This window comes from Catharus ustulatus, chromosome 7, assembly GCF_009819885.2.
Source record: "Catharus ustulatus isolate bCatUst1 chromosome 7, bCatUst1.pri.v2, whole genome shotgun sequence".
NCBI classification, from domain to species: domain Eukaryota; kingdom Metazoa; phylum Chordata; class Aves; order Passeriformes; family Turdidae; genus Catharus; species Catharus ustulatus.
This window is the reverse complement of record NC_046227.1, coordinates 12806543-12829673: the sequence shown is the minus strand read 5'-3', so window position 1 is coordinate 12829673 and position 23131 is coordinate 12806543. Positions and strand designations below refer to the sequence as shown.

At 47.8% G+C, this 23131-nt stretch overlaps 1 protein-coding gene across 5 annotated transcripts in view; it reads left to right on the top strand.

The window, feature by feature from the left end:
• NRP2 (neuropilin 2) overlaps window positions 1-15000 on the top strand; it is an 88613-nt gene extending 73613 nt beyond the window's left edge. For 2 of the 5 annotated variants that reach the window (XM_033064382.2, XM_033064383.2), the window contains exons 16-17: window positions 10846-10914; window positions 11526-15000. In XM_033064382.2, the coding sequence (XP_032920273.1) occupies window positions 10846-10914; window positions 11526-11830 (374 nt within the window). In that variant the 3' untranslated portion in view covers window positions 11831-15000. Of the gene's footprint in view, window positions 1-503; window positions 3391-10845; window positions 10915-11525 lie in introns of those variants that run through there. The other 3 variants (XM_033064387.1, XM_033064386.1, XM_033064385.2) reach the window with 2 other exon arrangements.
• The last annotated feature ends 8131 nt before the right edge of the window (window positions 15001-23131 follow it).

The window sequence follows — 23131 nt, the reverse complement described above, 5'->3', positions numbered from 1 at the left end:
GCACTTTCAGACAGAGAATTTCTTCTCTGTCTTTTCAGAAAAAATGACAAATGCTTCTCCCTGTAATCTCTTTCCCAGTCTCCTGTGGTAACTTCCTCAGCCATCTGAGATTATGATTTTCTTCCAATTATGAGTGTGATGTGTTTTGTCACTGCTTGACAACATCTGCCATGTGGATACAAAACCAGGTGGCTGATCTGGAGATGACCAAAATAAATAAGGAAAAAAAAACATTTGTTGATGCCAGAAATAACAGTAATAATAGTTCATATGGAATTTGTGTTGCGATCCAGGCAGCCTGATTAATTAAATGGGAAGAGAAAGGCCCTTGAATATGCTCAGCAAATGCCAGGCTGTGCCCTCCCCTAGGAGCACACCCTGTATCTGGAGGTGGCTGTGGGACCTCGTGTTGCTCCGTGCTGTACTCTTGAAAGCATGTGTGTTTCTTTTTGTGCGTCTGCATGCCTCCCACCTAGCAACCCTGTTCTGTGTCTCCTCCCCAGGGGCAACCCTCCTGCCAGGGACCGAGCCCACAGTGGACACGGTGTCAGTGCAGCCCATCCCAGCCTACTGGTATTACGTTATTGCCGCCGGAGGTGCTGTTGTGGTGCTGGTCTCCGTCGCGCTGGCCCTTGTGCTCCACTACCACCGGTTCCGCTATGCGGCCAAGAAGAGTGATCACTCCATCACCTACAAAACCTCCCACTATGCCAACGGGGCCCCTGTGGCCGTGGAGCCCACCCTAACCATAAAACTAGAGCAAGACCCCAGCTTGCGCTGCTGAGAGCCGAACAGGAACGAGAAAGCAAACAAAACACAAAACAGACAGACAAAAACTAAGACTTCAAATACGTTGCCTCAGTTTTGCACTTTTTTCCTTACCTAGCATACGTGTGAACTCTTAGATATCTCCATCCCTTCTCTGTCCCCCAGCCCTCCCCTGAATCTTTTACAAACTCTAAACTAATGCTGCATCTTGGATCGCCAGAAGAGACACACCACCCCTTCACTTCAGAAGTGAATGCTCCCTTTCTATTACTTTTCAAGGATACTTGGGGTGTCAGGTGGGGGGTTATTTTGTTTTGTTGTGTTTGTTTGGGGAGTAATTTCTTTTTTTTTTTATTGGTCGGCTTCTTTGGGTTTTGGGGTTTTTTTTCTCCTCCCAGTAGGCAACCTGCAAGGGAACCCAATGGTGAGCCTGGAAGCTCGTGTGTGAGGCTCGTGTGCATGTGTGCTAAACCTGAGTGTGCATGGGACTGTGAGTCTGACTGACTGAATGTATATTTAGAAACAACCCCTTTTTAATTTGCTTGTTGTTGCTTCTACTTGCACAGAGAATGCTTTTATTTTTGTTTTTGTTGTTGTTGTTAATTTTCCCTCCTTCCCACCTCCTCCCTGGAAGGTCTGGGACGTGTTTATGGTGAATGCCCTGATTTGTTTACCTGGGGAAGAGAGCAATGCTTTTTTGTTGCCTTATCTAGCTTTGGCTGGGTTTCTTGTTTGATAGTGTTAATGTCTTGGGTGCAAATTGAGAAGAGGCCAGGCTGGACAGTAGGAATGTCCACCTCAGATGGCTAGAAGAATCCAGAGAGGTCCATAGATGTTAAAAATGTAAGATCTCTCAGTTTTATTCTTTCTGCAGCCAACATGATAACACAGCCATTGTTTGGAAGAGGGAGGGGAAGTCCTCCTCTTCCCCCACCTGCAAGTGAATCTATTTAAAGTTGCCTTATATCAGAGAAGCTCATAATGAATGTTTTGTTTGTATCTGTTAAAGCCAGCCTTAGGGTAACACGTAGACTTCAGCAGGTCTTAGTGGATGCTAAATACTGTAGTTTCTTGAGAATTGAAGTTTATTTATTTATAAGTATCCTCTGGGTGCTGACGGTTTTGCTTTTACATGGGGAAGGGGGAGAGGGCTCCTCCTTGTCTTTCTGCTAGAAATGTTGAAGGGACAAGTGTAGTTCCCCTTTCTGGGTTTGGTTTTTTTTCCTTCTGCTCAATCCATAGCTGCTGAATCATAAAAATTGCCCGTTGACTTTCTAGAATGTCAGTTTTGCGTTTGCTAATGTTCTGCTTCTTAGAGCGCCAGTAACATCTAGCAAGCCAAGCCCAGGCAGTGCGCCTGGGGGGCCCAGCTGTTGCTGCTGCTTTAACTGGGGAGGCGAGGAGGAGCCTCCACAGCCTCCGACTGTTGAATGGCCCAGCGTATTGTAGTGGAAATGCCTTATATAAATTACTGAATGATGACATGCAAAAGTGGTTTGAATTGTTAACCCTAATCTGTTTGCAGGCAAAAAGTACCTCCAGTGAGCAAGGTGTTCTCCATCTTGTTTGTGTCCATCTGTAATGAGTGATCAGATTCCGTCCCCCCTTCTAAACTTGCTAGTGCCCATCCCTCCTTTGCCCGTTAATATTGCATAAAATGAATCAAGATGAGCAGCTCTGTTAACTTCCCTGCCTTTTGTTCTGGGAAAAAAAGTAGGAATACAAACTGTGATGAAGTGGTATTGGCCCCTGTTGCAGCATGACCCTATCCCCACGGGATGTCTGTTGATGGGGGTGTCACTCTATCCCCCTCCTTGCCTTAATTCATGCAGCCAGTTTCAGTTCCCCATGCTGGTTTCACAGCAGATTTCAGTGGGATCCTCTCAGCTGCAGCAGCAAGTGTGTAAAACGAGCAGGGAGTGCAGAAAAGCCCAGGTTGATGTGCCATAGTGAGCACATGAGGTGTGGTGGGTGCTCAGGGCTCCACTGCACATGAGCCTGGCTCCCACAAGAGTTTTGAGAGCAGCAGGGACATACCTGTCCCACAGGACCAGAATGGACCTGGGAAGCTCCTGCCACCTGGAAGGCAGCGCCATTGAAAGGTCCCTGGAGAGGGGCTTCCAGGGCCAGGGTACTTTCACCATGAGCCTCCCCATCACACAGCACTGCTGTTGCAGTGCATCTGGTTTGGGATGTGGAATCCCATCCCCCTCAGTCAGCTGCAAATTAAAACAGATGTGAAATACTGGCACGGGCTTGCTGCATTTTCAGGTCAGCCCAAGCCATGTGTGCAGATGATATTGTCCCGTTTCCAAAGTCAGTTCAGTCTCCCTAGTTCAGATGATTCTCACTTTGACCAGGTTCACCCCACATGCTTAGCAAATGTGCATTGATGTGTCAGAGAGGAGAATGAGGCACCCTGTTTTTCAAACCAAAATCACCAAAGACAAAACAGAAGGTCACTTCAAGATTTTTACTCCCAGTTCTCCCCTGCTCCTTGAGCCCTGACATCCCCAGCGTTGCCCAGTTGCCTGTGTGTGAAAAATATCTTGTGGAAATTTGAAATTCTTTGAAGATGTATTGTGTGGAATGTAATAAAATAATGATATTTTTATACAAATATCTGGGGTTTTTCTTTCTTTCTTCTTTCTTTGCTAGTGAGAATGCTGTTGGTTGAAGCAAAGCAGAGTTTCAAAATTCTTTGGAGCATCAGGGCTATTCCTTTTAGCCAAGTGAAGCTCCAGTTCTTGCTGCGTGCAGACCCAGCTCCCAGCAGCACAGCTGCTGTGTGCTCCCTGCCTCGCTGCACTCAGGATCGAGCCATTAAGAGCAGCTTTTAGATCCATTACATTTGTAACCAGTCCTCATGGGAGTTTTGGGAGGCTGGACTGACTCTTGGGATTGTTTGGGGATTTCACCAGCGTTGCCTAAGTGCTAAATTGCTCAGTGTGATTATGCAGAATTTCTCCAGTGGGGCCCCTGGAGACAGGACATCCGACTTTCCAGGGCCCCTGGGGCTGGCCTGGCTGCCAGCTCAGCTGAGCTCACCCTGGCCCTGAGCTCAGCAAAAAACGGGTAAGCCATTACCAAAATTAATAATGAAAACAGTAATGCTTTCCTCTTCTGTGCAATCCCTCTGTGTGTCAGATTGTGCAGGGGACCTGTATGGGAGTGGCCTGGCTGCCACAGCTCTGAGTGTTTGGATAGGTGTATGTCCGCTGCTTTCCCTCCACCTGAGTCCTCCCAACTTCTTACAGGGACCTCTGCTGCAGCAGTTCTGCTTCCCAGCTTCCCTAGGTGCACCTTTCACCCCTTCAGCAGAGTCAGCAGCATCACATTTCATGTGAAATATATTTTTCTGCCAGTTTGAGAGGTTTTTCCTTCCCTCCTTCATTTATTTTCCTTCTCTCATATTCTTTACCCTGGCATATAGCTCAGCTTTGCAGTGAAACTTCCTGACTTTACTAGGAATTCAGGCCATCAACAAAAAAATAATTCAAATGTGATTCCTTCACACTGGCTATTCAAACACAAGCAAAGCTGAGGACCCATGCTGCTTTTTTGGGAGAGGGCTTTTTTTTTTTTTCTGTAATTGTACAGCAAAGCAAATTACACTTGTAATTTGCATTTTGTACACTTCAGCGACTGTTCAAGCAAAATTCAAAACAAATATGCACATGTGAAAAACAGGGAGTGAGAGATTGACTGATGGCTTCCCAACAAGGAAGAAAAAAATTCTGTTAAGTAAACAGACGAAAAAGGAGAAATCGTTCAGGATTAATTATTCTGTACGTGCGCCACAGACAGATTGGCCGGAGAGTTGGGTGCTGCTCAGGCTGCAGCACATCCTAGGGAAGAAAGCAGCTAAAATTAGCATGCTTTGTTTAAGGACATAAATACAGTTTAGTGTGATTTTGATGCAAACTCTTCTGCCAGTATCTTCAGGCATTTAAGTGTCTACTTAAAAAAAAAAAAGAGGAAAACTTTTTGGGGGAGCAGTGGGGGCTCTATTTTTCAGGGAACAGCATTGAGTCCTGTGTGTCAAGGGGAGGCTTCGGGCGTGGCTCCATGGTGGTATGTGCTGTGATGGTGTCAATCTTTTTATCTTATCTCTACAGTTGGTGTTGTGTTGAAGGAGCAGAAGGGAGCCCATGGGCACTCTCAGTGAGCACTGGGGCAAAGCCAGCGCCTAATGGGGATGTGAGAGAGGGAGCACTGACATGGCAAAGCGAAGGCACCGTGGGAAAGGCTGTGCTGTGCCTTGGCAATGTCAGCGTGCCCGAGACGGCTGATCGGGCAGGCAAGCTGCAAAGCTCATTCACAGGCGAGGGACTGGCCACACGGTCGGGTCAGCCTCCTGCCAGGGCAGGCACCTGCAGGATGACACTTGGCACAGGCACCCCAGAGCTGCCTGCCCTCGGGGCTGTGGGAGTGAGGTTGGCTTTTCCTGGCCTGGTGGAAATGCCTCTGCTGCTGCATGCAAGGGAACGAGGTAGAAACCAGGCTGTGCGTGGGGCTATGTTTGGATTTCTGCCCCTTAAGAAACCCTGTGAAAACCTACTGACTTTACCAGGCCAGCCCCCGCTCACCCCGTGCCAGGGCGGCAGAGTGAGGCGTGCAGACAGCAGGCGAGGCCCCGAGGCGAGCTTGGACAGCCGTTTGGCTTCCCGCCACAGCTCCTCCATCAGTGGCCTTGGCGGCTCCGAGCAGAGACTGCAGGCGTGACTGCCAGTTTGAGGAATCGTGTCGTTAGCCACTGCACTGTAAAAACAAACAGCAACACCGGGGAGGGTGATAAACATACCAGGCTGCCTCAGAGCTGCCAGCTTCTGCCCCAGCTCCGAGCCCTTGTGGCGGCAGCGAGGCACAGTGCCGCCCTTGCGCCGAGGAGCTGCTCGGTTTGGGGTAGGAGAGCTCGGAACAGAGCACAGAACCTGCGTGTCAGCTCCTTACCCAGGTAGTCCAGAGCTAAGAGAGGGAGAGTGAGAGGATTACTCTGTGTAATGCCACAGTCACGCCGTACACACCTATGCCACCACCTCTGCTTCCCTGGCCTGGTGCTGCTGCTGAGCAGAGGTGCAAAAGCAGGGCTGGAGAAGGGGTCAGGCTGTCAACAGGAGAAGTGTCTGCAGCAGGGAGGGCTTGGCAGGGTGCTCATTTTGGGTAGCCACCTTGGCCATCTGCCATGTGTGCAGCAGGGCCAGGTGCCACATGTTGGAGGGCAGCACCAGGGCTAGAAATAGCTGCCTGCTCACAGCCACCTCCACAGCAAGCACTCAGCTGGCTCCAAGTGCATTTGGTGGGGGGTCTTCACCTGCCCAGCCATACCTTCCCACCTTATCTTCATATGGGAACCCAAGGAGTGCAAGAGTCCATCCATGCCCCCAGTTTGACAGTGGTTCTGTGGTGGAATGAGGTGTGCACAGTTGGCCACCACCAGAGCAGCCCCAAGGCAATCTGAGAATAAGGTCCAGCGGTTCCTGCACTGCAGAGGGAGGCCGGGCCAGGGAGTGGCAGCTTGTTTGCTTTCTTTAATGCTCAACTGTAGCCAAAGCACTGTTTTAATTTGAAATTTGGCAAGGATTTATCCCTTCTGTAAACTAAATTAGTCCTGTGTTTCTGGAGGAGTGGGAAGGAGAGAAGTGAGGTGGATTTTCAGCTGGAAATAGAGCAGTGGGGGATTCAGAGGGAGTGTTTGCCTGGAGCCTGTGCTGCTGCTTTGGGAAGTGCTTCTCCACTTGCCGAGGGTGGGAGGTGTCACCCCCAGCCCCCGGGGCTCCCAGCCAGAGGAGCAGCGCTGCGCCGCCGCCAAGCAGAGCGGTGTCAAGGCGAGGCCACGGCGGCTGCTCTGCTGTGTCAAAACAAAATGATGTGTGTTGGAGTCACACTATTGCTGTGGAGAGAAAAGGACTGGGAATGAGCAAAGAGAAATGCAAGGATGAGAGCCGGAGCTCCGTCTCTCTGTGCCAAGACTGGGAAATGGCAATTTCTGACCCCATTTTCCTGGCTTTGGCTGCATTTAATGTTTCAGATCCTCATGGGCACTTGTTTGGCAGCAAAGCAGCGGTGTACCTCCCACGCTCCCTTCATTGGGCAGGATAGCACTGGCCAAGGGGGATGTTGTAGCAGCAGGAGAGAGGGGTGAGCATGTAGCTGGCTGCCCTCGAGTCCTTTCCACAGTGGGGAAACAGCCATGTGCTGCTTATTTCCCCAAAACCAGCAATTTGTTTTTCTTCCTCCTACACACTCTGGTTTTTTGTCCCAGCAGGCACAGCCACAGATATTACTGGGAATGAAAGGCTCTAGGGAGCAGAGCTTACAAAGCACCCATCTCCTGGTGCATCGCTTTCAGCCCCAGAGCTTGTGGACCCCTGCAGAAAATGGGGAGCAGCAGCACAGGGATGGTAGGAGTCTGTCCTGGGTGCTCTCCAGCCCAGGCTATCCTGTGCCAGAGTGGCTCTAGGCAGGCAGGAATAAGATCTGGAAATTGCTGCAAGTTTGATATATTGTTTGGGAAAGGCACCTCCTGCTGAGAGGCTCATTTTGTTCATCCAGAAGGACTCCAAAAGGCACCACGGATAATCTGCAAATGCCTGTGTATATAGAGGGATGCCAGGTGATAGAGCTCTGCCCCAGAGTGATTGAGCTCTCCCCAGCAACTTGGCAGGAGGAACCACCTGGTACCTGGACTTACACCTGACAAAGTCAGGCTAGAAAGAAACAGCATTTTTTTTCTTGAGAGTTGTCATTTGCCTTGGAAGAATGTGTCCAGGTTCCAGCAATCAGGGCTGGGTGTTTTCTCCAAAGCAATAGCTCCTGGCTTGATGTGGAGGTCTCTGCCAGAGGTGGTGGTGCTGCTGCAAGCCGTGCAGGAGGGCTGGCATCAGGCACCTGTGATGGTGGGAAGTACGTGCCAGGCCATAAGACATGCTGAGCTCAGCTTTGCAGAGGTGAGCTGCCTTGGGGAGGCTTGGAGAACTTTCCTGCAAGAGGCATGTGTATGTCTGTAGGACACCAGAGAACCTTGTCTGCTCTCCTGCCCCACTCATCGGCCCTGGCATAATCCCTCCCACCCCGCTACTATTTTAAAACAGATGTACACTGAAACTCTTTAATCTCTGGAAATACTAATTCTCTCCTGCTCTCCCTCCATGTGAGTTCATATAAATATGGTACTTAAATCAGCCCTTGTCTGATTAGAATTTTATCTTTCTTTTTTCAGGTCCCATAAATTAGCCTTTTAGCTGGCAGTGCTCTCAGATCCAACAGATAACAGCCTTTCTTGGCATCCGGCTGTTTCAGCATCATTGCTAATATCATCTTTTGGCCGTGACTGGCTAGGTGCTCACAGGCATCATTTGGCACACAGGCTTTTAAAATGGCCTTTCACTCAGGAGAAATCATTCCTCATATTTAATTACAGTTTCCCGCTAACTTTCTTGACTACCTTTCTCCAGAATATTTCGTCCCTTTTAAAATACAAGGCAAATTGTGCCTGAAATCTGCCCTTTAAAGGAGGCAGCTTTCCACAACATGTTTCTCCCATTCTGCCCACAAGCTTGCAAGGCTTTTCTGAGGGACTTGGCCTTCTGTGGCCTGCTCCACTTATTACAGTATTGCTGAGACTTGTCCCAAAGGAGCACAACTGATGACAAACAGCAGGCAAGATTCTGTGACGGGCTGGGTTCTAAATCATCTCCACTAGGAACTGAACTGAGACCACCAGCTTCAATCCCCACAGACACCCACAGAGCCTGAGCTGATTCAGTTAATGACTCGAGAAGCCCCAGTATGGAGAAAGAAAAGTCGAATTATATTTTTCTAAAGCTTTCTAGAGGGTGTACAGCCCTGCATGATAACTTACAATCAAATAGCAATGAAAGGGCATGTGGGGAACAGAAGAATGAGGGCCTGAGGAGGAAGGAAAATGGGCAAGTAGGAAGATATCATTTAAGCAGGACTTAAGAGTTGTATTAAATGCATGGGGAATTGAGCAAATCACTTGAAGAGTAAACAGATTCTGGACTGGGCTTTTTGTATAAATGTTCTCTCTTTTCAAGTTTTCCCAGTGCTCCTTCCTTTCAGGTTGGAAGAACTGGTGTTCTTTTGAAAGTGTTGATTAACCAATACTTTTTTATTTCTTGCTTTTCCCTCAAGGTTACCCTGGGAAATTACAAAAGGATCAAATTGCTAGCTTGTTCTCACACAAAATTTAGAGCAGTTACAATATGGAATGTGAAATTACTTCCAACAGACTTTCTCCACACATGGACTCCTTGGGCAGATTGTCATCTAATTTCGACCTCTGCTCATCTTTGAGCAACATACAGTTTCTGTAGGGTTGTGTGGATGACACGGGTGGCAAATCTCACTGCTTGTTTTCCAATGAGTGACTAGCAGTTCAGACGTCTCCACGTATGAACTGCTTTGCAAGGTATTTTTCCACATGTTTGGTTCTAAATGTTTGCAAGAGGCCCTCAGGCAGTTCTCCCAGCCCTAAGATGTTGCCATCTGGGCCTGTCAGTTCGAGAACTGTTGAGAAATCATGTGAACTCGCTGCTGAAGTGAGGATTTACTGAAGGCAGTGTGCACCTGTGTTTCTTCGACAAGGTACCAGCAGCCTTGAGTCAGCTTAACTACCTGACTCACTGAATGCAGAACTCATTGGCAGGAGGGGCAAGTGTTGGGCTGTGAGCCTTCCTGTTGCCAGGTTCACTTGCAAATTCAAAGAAATGCCTTAATTCTTTGGGTGCAGGTACAATTCTGCCTGAGGAATGAGAAGGTATCATTAATACCAGCAGAGGATCCCTGCTGTCAGGGGTCAGGTGGTGTGGGGGCAGCGTGCCTTTCGGCAGAGATCCCACTCTGGAAGTGAACCTTGAAATGTCACTGGCATGGATTGCCTGAGACAGTTGGCTGGCGTAGCAAAAAAGTATATTTGACAATTCAGGAGGCCTTTTCAAGTCCTAAATATCCATGCAAATATGCGGAAATATTATTTTATAAGGTTTTGAATAATTACTTTGCATGTGGCTTTTTAGGTACAAGTTACAATCTTTAGTTTTAGTTGTTTGTTAGTAAACTCTTTAAATCCTTCTTGCCATTTTGGCACAAGACATGAAGTAATCTTGGTTCCAGCCACAACTGCTTCCAAGGTGTGACTTCTATCACTTTCTAGTCCCTGATTTTTTGCATTCTTGATCACTTCAAGACACCTTCTCAGTTGAGTACCCCAAGTTACAGTCAGCTCTGAAAACTCTTCGCAGATTGAAATGAAAAGACATTTTCTTTTGGAAAAGTGGAAAAGAGCCATGGTAACTGTACGCAGAGAAAATGATAGGAAGACTGCACAGGAAAATAACTCACTTCTGTTCAGCTTATAATATGTGCATTTGGTTACTAGTCCTTGGTCTGAGCTGAACAATAGAAAGAAATATCACCACTAAAAGGAATTTGGATCAGGGAAATGTTAACATAAGGGCCTAGATATGGACACCCATTTGCCTCTCTCTACATTTCAACCAGCTTTTGCATTAAAACATATAATGAAGATACATAAATCCCTCAAATTGCTGTTAATTTATCTGAAACCCATAGAGGAACTGGGTCATTGAAGCTCTATATCCAGTTAGACATATGGGAAAAGATGAAAAGTAGAGTGTGTGCTAAATGGATCCAGCATTATTGGCAAGTAATGACAGGCACTAAGATCCTATTCAAAGGTGTAAGGGTAATACCCATGAGCATGTTAATAGTGAATTATGGCCATTATGCAGGCACCAGTGACAATATTTTAGTGCTATTCAAGTTGTCTGGTTTCTTTGCTTTTCACTCACTCTCTTTTCTTCTTAAAAGCTGGTGATTTGGTGGTTATGAAATGTGACATAGTGTGAAAACCCTCTTTCAAATGTGCAAGAGTCTTCATTGACTTTGGCCAAGGGAAGAAGATAAAGAGTTCCTCCTCCTTCCATGAGCAAGAGCCTTGTAGTATTTTAACAATTACTTTATTCTGGTCTTACAATGATGCCCGCAGAAGGGCTCTTTTAACAAACAGTGCTTCCCATTTTGTTGTTCTAGTGAACTTCCCAAGAATGGAGGACGACTTTCCAAGCTCTGAGCAAGACTTTGAAGACAACGATGATCCAGGTTGGTATCCAAATGCCACATGGACAATTCAGCTGTGGCAGCTTGTATTTCAGTATCAGATGTTAAGATTACTCACAAACCTCAGCTTTTGTGGTGTTAGGAGCTAGAACACACTTGAGAACATATATTCAAGTAGTGGCTTGGTGTTCAAAGGCATTGGTTTCCTTTTCCTGATTTCCTTTTTCAACAGCCAGCAACCTTGCAAAGTCAATGTATTGTATTTATGTTAGGACAGGTGAAACTGATCTTTTTAGCATTAATTGCTGCTTGCATGGCATTTTGACTTGCAGATGAATAAAATTAAGTCTGCGACCTTGACAGATTGATTCTATAGTTTTGAACCTAGTGGCACTGTAAGGGCCAGAGTTTCAGTGGATGTAAAATGCTTGCATGCTATGTCAATAGTCTGATGTTTGAAAGTGAATCAGGGTGCCTTTCTTAGTAGCGTGATGCTTTACATTATATCTAGACCTGGGTTAGTGATCCTGCTGAGATATTCCCATATATACTTTAACTCTTATAAAGCCGTCACAACTCCAAATGAGAAATGTATAAAGGTGAGGAGGGAATAAAAAGTGATCCCTGGATAATAAGTGCCCGTTCCACTGCAGATTACTTTGGATCGGATAGGAACGACACACTGTTCTCTACTAACTCTCCAGGAACCCCGAAGCTGGACAAAGAGAAAAACTGGCTATACACCCTGGATCCCATCCTGGTGACCATTATAGCAATGAGCTCCCTCGGTGTCCTCCTCGGGGCCATCTGTGCTGGTCTGCTCCTCTACTGCACATGCTCGTACGCCGGGCTGTCCTCGCGGAGCTCCACCACGCTGGAGAACTACAACTTCGAACTGTACGACGGCATCAAGCACAAGGTGAAGATGAACCACCAGAAGTGCTGCTCGGAGGCCTGATGGGTGCCTGGGGATCACCCTTGGCATTGTGCTCGGTGAGGTGGGCTGGCAGGGGGGTACTTTTTTTGCTGTTTTCTATGGGAACTGAATGCCATAACAGGGAATGAGGGGAGCAGGACTGAGGGGAGGCACTGCTCCTGCCACCAGGTCTTGCTGCCGGGTCACACTCCACCAGGACCAAGTGGCTTTCCTGCAAACCAGACTGTGCTGGACGAGGGGGGACTGAGCCCCTTGTATGTTGGTTCATCTTCATTTTCTGCTGATGTGAGTGGCTGGGATGTGGTGAGGGAGCCTGGTTTACCTTTTGGATGTGAGAAACTAAATGTTGATTGTTATTTCCCACCTCCTTTCTCTGGTAAGTTGCTGAGAAGGCTGAGGGATTTCTTTAGAAATAACACACACACACACGGAGCCCCTGTCCATTTTAGACTCCGTCCAGATATCATTGTAGGGATTTGTGCACTTCACACTAAGAACAGGAAGCTGTAGTTTGCAGTCCTGAAAACGGAAGCATGTTGTTACCTTCAACCTTCCTTCTCCTGGTAGCAGGGGAAAGGTGGGATACTGGCTTTACTGTCAACAGTAACAACAGCACTTTCTGAAATCATTAAGAAAGAAAATAGAAGGGGAACCCTATGTGTAGAAGCACCTCTTTGAGAGAAGCTGAAGAGCCTTAAAGTGATTTGTGAATAAGAGCCATTTATTAAATCCAGATCTTTGACTGCAACAGCTGAGGCCTTCGTCAGGAAGGCCTTTATTTGAATCTCCCACCCCTCTTGAGCCTGCCATTTTTCTTTTTGCTATAATGAGAAAATTGCAAGCAAACAAAAAATAAAGCCTGTCAGGATGCTGGCACTTAGACAATGGCTTTGGGAAGGGGGCTTCACTTGGGGTTTGACTTGAGGTACAGTGCTGAGGCCTCTCCACAGTGCCAGGAAGGGAAAATGAACAGGAGAGGAGGCTGGAACCATGCCCACAGCCCTGGGAAGCCTGGTCATGGTGCCCCTGGCACCCCCTCACCTTCTTGGTGCTCCCCTTCTCCCTGGAGCTGGGGGATGTGAGCTGGTGCCATCAGCACCACTGGAACAAACAGCTGCCACCACGTCCCCTTTGGAGCAAAATTGTGCTGTTCCTGATCCGTAGCAAAAACCCCAAGTTCTATCTATGAGCTGTGTTTGTTTTGGTTTTTGTTTTTTGTTTTTTTTACTTTGAACAAGTGCCTTAGAAGTATTTTCCTCCAGCTGATGATCAGTGCTGTAGCAAACAGCAAGTGAGGCCTTCATCCTTCCCCACAAAATGCTCTTCTTCACCACTCTCTGCTGATTAGAGCCCAGCAGAAATCTGGTCCTTCTACTTTCGAATAGTCTGGCTACATTGGGTGGCAGCTGGTACTTTTCCACTTACCACTGTGCTGTGGAAAAGGAGTGTTATGAAACAATGGAATGGAGAAAAAGAGTTGAAATGCTGAACCCCAAACCAATGCCTTCATTTCCAGTTCAGTACAAATGGATCACTTCTATCAGCTTGCCCATACATAAATAAGACACCTTTCTGTCACACTGGGTTTGCTTTTCCAGGGGCTCCTTGGTAATCCCTGGCATGTCCTGATTTTTACATTTTACCTGTCAAGTAGTTGGGTTGGAGATGGCATTATTTTCCTCACCAACTGCAATTGACAAAGGTGTGATGTGTTGTGAAGATCAGTTTGCCCAGCCCCACAAACACATCATGCAGGAGACCAGGTGTTTGGGGACACGAGCAACATCTGGAGAGGAGATGAGCATGGACACATGAGCAGTGCCACACTGCTCCTTGGTACTGAGGAAATAAGAACATTTGTCTACTGTTTCATGAAGAACTCCCTCAGACAATAAGATTTTAGGAAGAAAAGCCCTTCCCTGCTGTAAGAAAGGTGCACATGTGCTGGGGGAGCAGATACAGCAGCTGCGTCATCAGAACATCCACGGCTCGTACACACACGCAGAGATGCGCACACACAAAGGCCTTCATTGCTTTAATTCACACTGTGCACCCGACAAAAACTGCAGTAAATGTGTCTCTGATTCTCCTTTCCAATCACCTTATTTCTTTTGGCGTTTTTCACAGACAAATTCCACAGGGGTGTTATTTTACTGTACAAAAGAAACAGAGGCAGTGAGAGGAAATGTACCAGACCATTTGAAAGCTGGATTGCTGCTGCTCAATGATTTTATCCCCTTCAAATCACCAGAGAGGGGAAGGATGAATGGAAAAGGACCATACAGTAGAAAAGCCAACTTAGGCAAACAATAGGTGAAAATATATAATTAAAAAGGTGATGTTATGGTGTCTAGTAGGCGTACAGAGAGAAGAGTTCATATATACATATATTCAGAAATAGTGTGTTTGCACACGCACGTGAATTCTCTGTATGTATCGTGTATGTGACTTATTCCGTGGGACTGACTCGTGTTGATGTATCTCTTGATCTGGGGCAGGAGAGTACTGCTGACCTTGGCACTAAGGTGGCACGGGCCCAGCGAAGCGCCCAGCCCACGTGTCCTGCTGGCCCCTGGCAGCTGGGGCAGGGCCACGTGTGAGCTCGCCAGGCGAGAGAAGGCCGATAATGCTGCACAGCCAATACCTCACTTACCTCTGCCAGGTGCTTTACTGTTCTACGGAAAACTGTGTTTGATTGTAACTTCGACAGGGAATGGGGGAAAAGTCATCAGTGCGTTCAATTCATTGAATCTCCCTCTGCAAATAGATTAGGTTTGCTGATTGCAATTCCCTCTGTGAAATTCAGAAAAAAAAAAGAAAAAAAAAAGAAAAGGAATTGGCATTAATGCCTTTGCTTAAATGGGCTGTTGCCTCCACACACTTCCCATGGCAGGACATGTTGCTAATGGGCGGGCTGTAGTTCTGGGTGACTTCGTTTTTGGGAAGGTGCCGGAGGTGAGCATGGGAATTAAACCATTAAGAAATTATATGCAGAAATGGAAATTCTCCAAGGTTTGCAGTTCAAGGTGTTTGAACATTTACTGGCTGAGCCAGGACTTATGGACTTAAAGAGCTTTTACTGTGATTCTTCGGTGTAACAAACAAACAAAACAAAAAATAAAACTGTGTTTATATGATTTGTATAAAAACCTTTTAAAATTACTATTTAATAAACATTATGGTAGAGTATATGTTTCAGTGGCTTTTTTATTCATGAAAGAGCAGCAACAAGGAAATTAAACTGAAGAGGGCTGTGGGTTGCAAAAGCCCCAGCAAAATACAACTGGAGGCACAGAGGGCCATGCCCACTGCTCTCCTTTGCTGTGCACTGCCTGTCCCTTTGGATCACCCCAGGCTGTGTGGCACACCAAAGTGACATGGGGTTTTAACACACACCCAGTGCACACACATGGTGTCTCCTATCAGAGTTTGGGATACCTGGAAGCTGCTCTGGCCCAAAAGCAGCACCTGAGAGCAGACCCCAAATGGATGCAGGTCCTTTCCTGTCACCTTGTGCCATGGCCCAGTGCTGCCAGTGATCCCAGAGAGGAGTGCAGTTTTAGGCTACAAATCATTTAGAAAAATAATTTAGAATGAAAGTGCACTGGTGAGGGCCACCCTGTTGCAGTTTGTCCACCTCACAAGGGTTTGGGTGCTGATATCCCAGCGAATCCCTGTCCTGTTTCTATGAACCTGCCAAAGTGAGCAGTGACTGGGATGAGGTGGTGTTCTGCAGTTCAGCTTCAGCCCTGTTCTTCATCACAAAGGCAGTGTGGACTCCTGGCAAACCCCAATGCCAAGCCTGGCTCCACATACTTGTCTTCTCCACCCTCCCTCTGCTCTGTCACACTGCCCTGGTTGCAGCCCAGGCCCAGGGAAGCTTCGTGTCTCGCAGGGGTCACAGTACCCTGCAGCAGGCAGCCAGGAGCCACTGCAGGGCTGCAGAAGGGAGAAGCTGTGGGGCTGAACCTACAGCTTGGAAAACTCTTGTTTATTTATGGACACCCTGACAAATGAGAGCCAATCCATCAAGCTCTGGGCACCTTGAGAGCAAATGAGATTTTTCTGCCATCTCCAACACAGTGACCCCCTCCCAAAGCGCCTGTGTGTTAAAGAGGGTCTTTAAGCGATGAAGGGTGGCTGGCAGCTTAGATGAAGATGACAGTGTAGCTGCAACCTTGACAGCTCTCCTCTCACCTAGGAATAAAGAACTGATGTGCAGATTGATACCTGGGGGAGAGGCTGTCAGAGAGCAGGACGGAGACGGCAGATAAGCGACTCAATCAGTGTCAGACCTGTCCTGCCATAACACCGCCTGTAAATCACTGCGCTTTAAGGGGAGCCTCCGCTAACGCAGGGAGCAGAGAGCAGGTAATAGGAGCACGGCAGGCAAAGCAGATGTGTGCTCTGGCTGAGGTTAGAATCCTGTGAGCTGGGCTGAAGCTGCTGCCTGGGCACCAAGGGGAGGCAGGCATTCACTTGAGGAAATTGAAATCTTCAGGCAATTTTTTTCCCACACAAGCTGGGACTGCACTTGGACGGGGCTGCTGTGGAGCCAGCAAGATGGGGTGGGACTCGGAGTGGCCTGGTGCATTTGCCATGCACACAAGGGTACCACTGCAAGCAGAGGCCAGACTATGGGGAGCCATGGGGGGTATTTCACATGGCACAAGAGTAATCAGGGGCTAAGCAGGCTAATGAAATCGATTTCATCATTCTCGGACCGCTCCAAGATGGGATCCAGCCACTCCTGCACATCCTCTAGAGCTGATTGCAATCGTGTGTGCACCCTTGCTGTTTCTCTTGCCCCTTCTTCTTTCAAATATGCCTTTTCTTTTGGACTTAATGGGAAGTCTTTTCAGATAATGACTTGCTCTCTGGACAGCTGGGGGCTTGGCAGTAAGGGGAGCCATGGGGCTGAGCTAATGAGTGTATTCGTAATTAATTAATTGCAGGCAGGTGCAAGTAGAGCCTCCCATTGCCTCACTCTCTTCTGTCTCTCTATAAAGAGTGCCTGTCTCCTGGAGCCTGGCACTATCACCAGCCATCCAACAGGACTGAGCAAAACCTGGTGCCAGCTTTGCTGTGGACAATGACTTTGGCAGGCAGGGAGGCTGGTGCTCCACCTCCTCCCTGCAGGGACCACAGGGAGCTTTTTGCATTACAACCATAACTGCCAGGCCCCTTAAACCACCATGACAAGCACCCATAAAGGCACCTTCTCTCCATTGGGAACTTCCCAATGGCCCCTTCCCATTAAAGCTGGATGACTGTGTTCAATAGCTGCACCGAAGTAGTTCCCATCTTCCCTCTTTATGGCCCAGATAGACAAATCCACCTGGCCATGAGAGGTGTTGGTGAGCCCCCAGGTGCTGACTCCTCGTGAGCTGAGCACTGGGTGCCTGACTGCAGCCAGTGCCACCATTGGTGTATCCCTGCTGTGTCCATTCAGCCTTACTGTGGCTGCTCAGCAGAGCCCTGTGGTGTAAATACAGAGGGTGACACTGAGTTTTTGTCTGTATACATCTGTCGCAAAATTTGCATGGAATTTAATAAGTCCCCATTGTCACTCACACTGATCAGGTAAGACTAGGCTTTTCTATAAACTCCTGTTACATGCAGTGACCCATTTGAGGCAACAAACTCACCGTGTCTAAAGCAGTTTAATGGGAAAATAACTAATCCTGAATGTGTTGAGAGGGAATGACTCCTCTCTCAGCTCCTGTGTCGTAACTCAGTTGCACTACTAATATCTGAAATGGAAAGCACTGAATTAAACACTCAGCAGCTCTACCCCCGCCTTGGCCCGGGTGCCAAAAATCAAGGGAAGAAATACAGCTCTGCTTCCTTGTGCTGCAGCAGTGGGTGGAGGGCTGCAGGGTGAGCCAGCCCATGCTGATGGCTCAGGACTGTTTGCTGCAATAGACTTTGCTAACATTTCCTTGGTTAAATGTTTACAAACCTGGAGGAAATAGCTGTCCCAGATGTTGCTGATAATTTCCTATCAGGTCTCTCCTGGTGCAGTGCAGGGCTGCTTTGTCACCCTGTGGATCAGCTGCCAATCTCACGCTTAATAATGGACTTGACTTCTTTTCAAAAACTGTCAAAATTTCCAGCACTGTTTTTGCCCTCCTGGTCCCTTGGGTTTCTACAGAGTATCTCTGCCCTGGCTCCCAGCCCAGCTCTCTCTGCAGCCCTGGAAGCACACTCTCAAGCAGAGTGGCTTCAGCAGAGGCACAGGACACCTCGGTGATGGGCTGTGTTGAGCAAGGCAGCCGTTGCCAAATGCATTTCAACCTCATATTTTAAGAAGACATTCAATGTGCTTACCAAGGCTGGGGAGCCTTTTACACCACAGCAATAATCCAGCACTCGGCCATGAAATCCTCAGCACAGTGTCACATCCATCCCTTTCAGCAGAGAAGTTTTATTAACTTAGGGTGTGAAAAGTTTTGGAGAGCAAAAGTCTCTCTTCCCTCTGAGAGAAATAAGGATGATTTAAGCAGTCTGGGTGTATTTGAGATGGAGAGAGTCCCCCAGCTGACACATCAGAAGAAAAAACTGTAAGCCGAGGCTGCATTTATTAAAGAAGGAAGCTGAGGCTGTGCAAAGCCAACCTTTCTAAGCACTCCGCGAGAGCATTTTAATAAAAAGCACAACAAGCCCACAACAAATCATGTCTTGAAAGCAAAAAAAAAAAGTCAATTCCTGTCAAGGTTTGAGGAATCGTTTGAGCTTAAGGAAAAGCGAATTCCTGCTAGGCTCCCCTCCCCTGCCCTCCTCTCCTGTGCGTGGAGCAGAGCCATGGCAAACGCCGCCTGTGACACACCGCAAATCACGGCGGAGAGCAGGGGGGCCACCAGCCCTCCGCAGGAAGGCCCACAGAAGGATTGAAGCTTAGAGAAAATGGAATTTATAGTCAGAGCATTAAAATATTAAAGGGCCTTAAAGAACAGCCATGAATCTGATTTTGGAGGGGGGTGGGACACAAGTCTGTCATCAGGCAGAGACAAACGGCGGCTGGACTTGACAACCCACATAAATCTGGCAGAGGAGAAGAAATAAAGCCCAATCAGATACACCCCCCACCCCCAAAAAAAAAAAAAAAAAAGAAAAAAAGAAAAGGTGTTGAAAAGATTTTAGGGTATGAAGTGTGAAAAAGAGGGAGAAAGCTAAAGAAGATAAGGAGTTGAAAGCGGAAGAGTGATTATAAAAATAGCACCAGAAAGTAGTGATGGAGGTAGAGAAATTATTTTAAATGGCCAGAAGTGCCCTGTGGCATAGGAATTTTTGACAATCTTGCCCAAGATTGCATGATTTTCTTGCATAGCAAGAATTTCTTGGGTTGGCTTCAACAGCTCAGGTCTGCATAGACAGGAGGAGGAGCAGCCCCCACCGTGCAGAATTCTGAGTCTCCTGGCAAAGAGGGGTGGGCACGGGCAGCCCCATATGGCCCCAGTGTTTTCAAAACCCCTCCATTTCCAGAGGCAGAGCAGCACTCACCAGGCTAATCCCTGGTCCCTGCTCCCCACAAGCAGCAAACCCCATTCCTGAAGAAATCTCTAGAATCGAAAACTGGAGATTTTTTCCCCTGGGATGTGTCTCCAGGACTGATCTCAGAGTTTCCTCAAGAGCCATGGCTATTGCTCAGGGCCAGTCTGTGGACAGTCTATTGTGCAAGAAGTCAGTGGGATGAGCCTGCCCAGCCCCACACCTTTAACCACACCCCACTGGGGACCCCTCCAGGGAGTCTCCCCCAAGAAGCAGCCATGCCCCACTGAGAGTGGGACAGCTGGGAATCGGCCCCTCAGCGCCTCAGGGGCTGCTGCCACACTGTGTGAGGAGAGACCACAAATCCAGCCAGGAGCCACAGCCAGGACCCGCTCACTGTAAGCTGGGAAACAGCGTGCAGTGAGGACTGGATTTATGAAATGCTGTCTGTAAGCCAGCCCTCCCTCCGAAACACTAAACAAAAAACAACATTCAGATACATTTCGGAGGAAAACACAAAGCATCTGGTTCCCTTCGCTGGTGTACATAGCAAGAGAAAAGTTGGCAGTACATTTGCTTACCATAAAAGAGAGAGCTATGCAAAAAAAATAAGCCACATTAGAGTAACGTTGCCCAAAACAGAGTTAAATGTCTGCCTTGTTTTGAACGTGCTCGTGGTGGAAATGTGAGCAAAGGTCAGTCCAAATTAATGAGAACTGAAAATGAATTGGCTGTGCTGGGACTGGCACCCTGCCACCACATCTCGCCCAGCAGTTCTTATTTATCCATTTATTTATTTGGTTGGATGAGGAGACATTGTGCAAACACACAGAAAACCAGGCCTGGCGCTCACTATGGATGACACACGTGGTTTCAGCCAAGGGGATTGGCTTGTGGCACCCATCCCTGTGCTCACCACATCCCTCCCTTGCACCCACACAGCGGGTGATGGGAGCCTGGCCTGGAGCCTTCTGGGGGTGCTTTCCTAGGTGGTGTGACCCTGCCTAAACACCCTGAGCCTAAAGCTTATCTGAGGCCTCCCAGCCTGGACAGGGATGAGGATGGGGATAGGTAGGGAAGCTGTGCCTCCTGCCACAGGCTGTCCCTTGACACTGCCCATTGCTGCCCCTGCAAGACAATCCCAGTGCCAGGAAGGTGCCACTTCCCTGCCAACACGTGGCAGGCCAGTTGTGTCAAGGAGGGTGACAAATGTGCCACCTCAGTTTTATGAAGCACAGGGAGTTTTCCATGGCTCTTTCTGACACATGGGCAGTGATTACTTGCTGAAGCAGCTAAAAACTTCTGTTTGGTTTGGTTTAGAGGAAAGAAGGAGGAAGAAAAAGCCAATTCCAGTTCTAGTTTCCCTCCTGGAAAGGGAAAGCCATCTCAGTAACTCTTGCTTTTCTGAGCTTCAAATACACAAGTACTCAGTGCCGTTCAAGCAGTTCCAGCTGCAGCAGCAGCACACTCCAAAGGGCTGGGACAAACACAGAGGAAACATCCTGAAGTGGCCAAAGGCAAAGGTAGCAACACAGTTAACCCTTCCCCAGGCACACCCATGGGGCTGGGTGCCTTGGGGATTCAGGGAAGGGAGTGGTTAAAGCACATTAGCCCATTTCCCTGGGATGAGCATCCCCACCCTTGTCCCCACCAGCTCTCTGGAGGCCAGGTGTAGGACACAGGTATCAGCAAGGAGCATCCTAATCTGGGCCTGGTAGCATTATGGAGTGAGTCACAGAATCCCACGTGGAATCTGTTTTTCAAAAATAGTCTTTTTTTTCTTTTTTTTTTTTTTTTCCAAAGGAAGAAATTAAACTATAAGCTTGGAAACAATGTTAGCTTCAATTTAAGAGGAAGAGATGGGTAAAAGTAGACCCCTTTAAGGCATTTTCATATTTCAGCCACTGCCCATCAGTGCTGTTGGCATTGCCCCAGCCTGGGCCACAGGCAGGCACAGGGCTCTGGGCACACACTGGATTAATTATCCCCAGTGGTCATTATCAAATAGCCAGGGCTCTACTGACAATGCCATGTCCAAAGCTCACTAAAACAGAGCAGTGCCACACTTGGGAATAAGCAGTGTACTGCTCTGGGATAAAACCATTCCAACAGTGCAACGATGCCAGACCACAGCACATGAGCAGGGGGCTGTAACGGGACCTGCAGCTGAGCAGCTCTAAATCAGGATCTATTTCAAGGGCTGAGGAGGATAGTGAGTCTGGGTGGAAAGGTGGAGAGTTTGGTGGGTGATTTGGGAGGATGGAAAGGGCTGCTGTATCTTGTATTTCTGGATATCCAGCATCACAAACAGGACATTGCTCAATGACTTAAAAAATTAACACCTCTGCCTAGGGTTATCAGCCTCAGGATAATGACAAGGTTGTGAACACAGCAATGTTGCTGGAATTGAAGAGATTCAGCATTCTAACTCGGGAATAAGTTATGATTGCTTTCCTCAGATACTAAAGATGAAGGAAAGATAATGCTGATGAAATGCAGGGAGCTACACACAGCCACAGTGACTCACCACAGGTGACTTTGCAGGCTGAGGAACTATTTGCACAAGTTTTAACAAATGTTCCTCCTGATGCCAAGGGATGCCCTGATGAATTTGGATGGCAGTAATAGGGTACTGGGCTCCTCTGACCAGGCAAGGGCTCTTCTCTGAGCATACAGGGATATTCATATCCTAAAAACCTCTGTTTAGGAGACCCAACATGCATTGTAACACTGTCCCTGACAGAAACAAACACTTCTTCCTCAAACAAGGGGCCAATTACAAACTAATTACAAAACACCTCCAGTTGACATCCCCATTTATGCAGGATACACTTTGGCTCCCCCTGCAAACATGGACAATGCTGCCAGCCCTTTGCCCATACCCAGCTAGGCATCCTGCACCTCTTCCCTAAGCACAGGGAACTACAGGAGTTGGTCCACTGCAGGACAAGGGCAGTTCCTCCTGGCTGTCCCCTGTCCCACAGTTCCCACATGGAGGGGCTCCACAGACACAGCCCAAGACACCCACCTGCATCCACATGCAGAAGTTGAACCTGCAGCTGAGTATCCTCACATGGACAAGGGGGCTCCCAGCAGCTGCTGTTTCATTCATGGTGAATGGGTGGGGGGCCTGGAGCCACATCTGCTGGACACACTGCCTAATATGAGTCAGAAATATTAGCTAGAGTCTTAAAAGTAAACTTTTGTTTGCACTTTCAGAGGAAGAAGATATGCTCAGAAACCATCCAAAAAAATAAAAAAATTTTAAAAAAAGGAAAGGAAAGGATAAATACAATCCATTAGCAAATTAAATAAAATCAAGGTTGGGATTGTGTTTTGGTGGCACTGGTTTCTGCAAGAGCCCCATGCTTCAACCTCAGAGGTCACTGGCAAGGCAGGATGCTGCCTTTATACTACTCCTTTGGTGCTCTGCTTTACAGTGGAGATTAATTTAGAAAAAAGAATGAAAAAGGATTATTTTAAAAAAGCTCACCCCTCTCTCCCCTCCACCACCCTCCCCAAGCAGTGATGAGGGATAATGAACTGCTGGGACTGTCATCCAAAGAATGCTTAATGACAGTATTCACTCCGTGTGTGTAGCATTGGCTGTTCTCAGAGCTCTCATTATGAATAGTTTTCAAGCTGTTTTGACTATTTTCTGTTACAAAGAGGAACTCACTGCTGGCTGCCTATTTTCATCACTGAAGCTGGCCAACGTAATCCACATGGAGCTGTGACACCATGGCCAACGACTAAGGCTCCCATTCTCTCACCTCCCAATTTATGGCAGTGGAGAAGGGCCAGGCTCTCCTTTCCTGTCCCTTGCCTTCT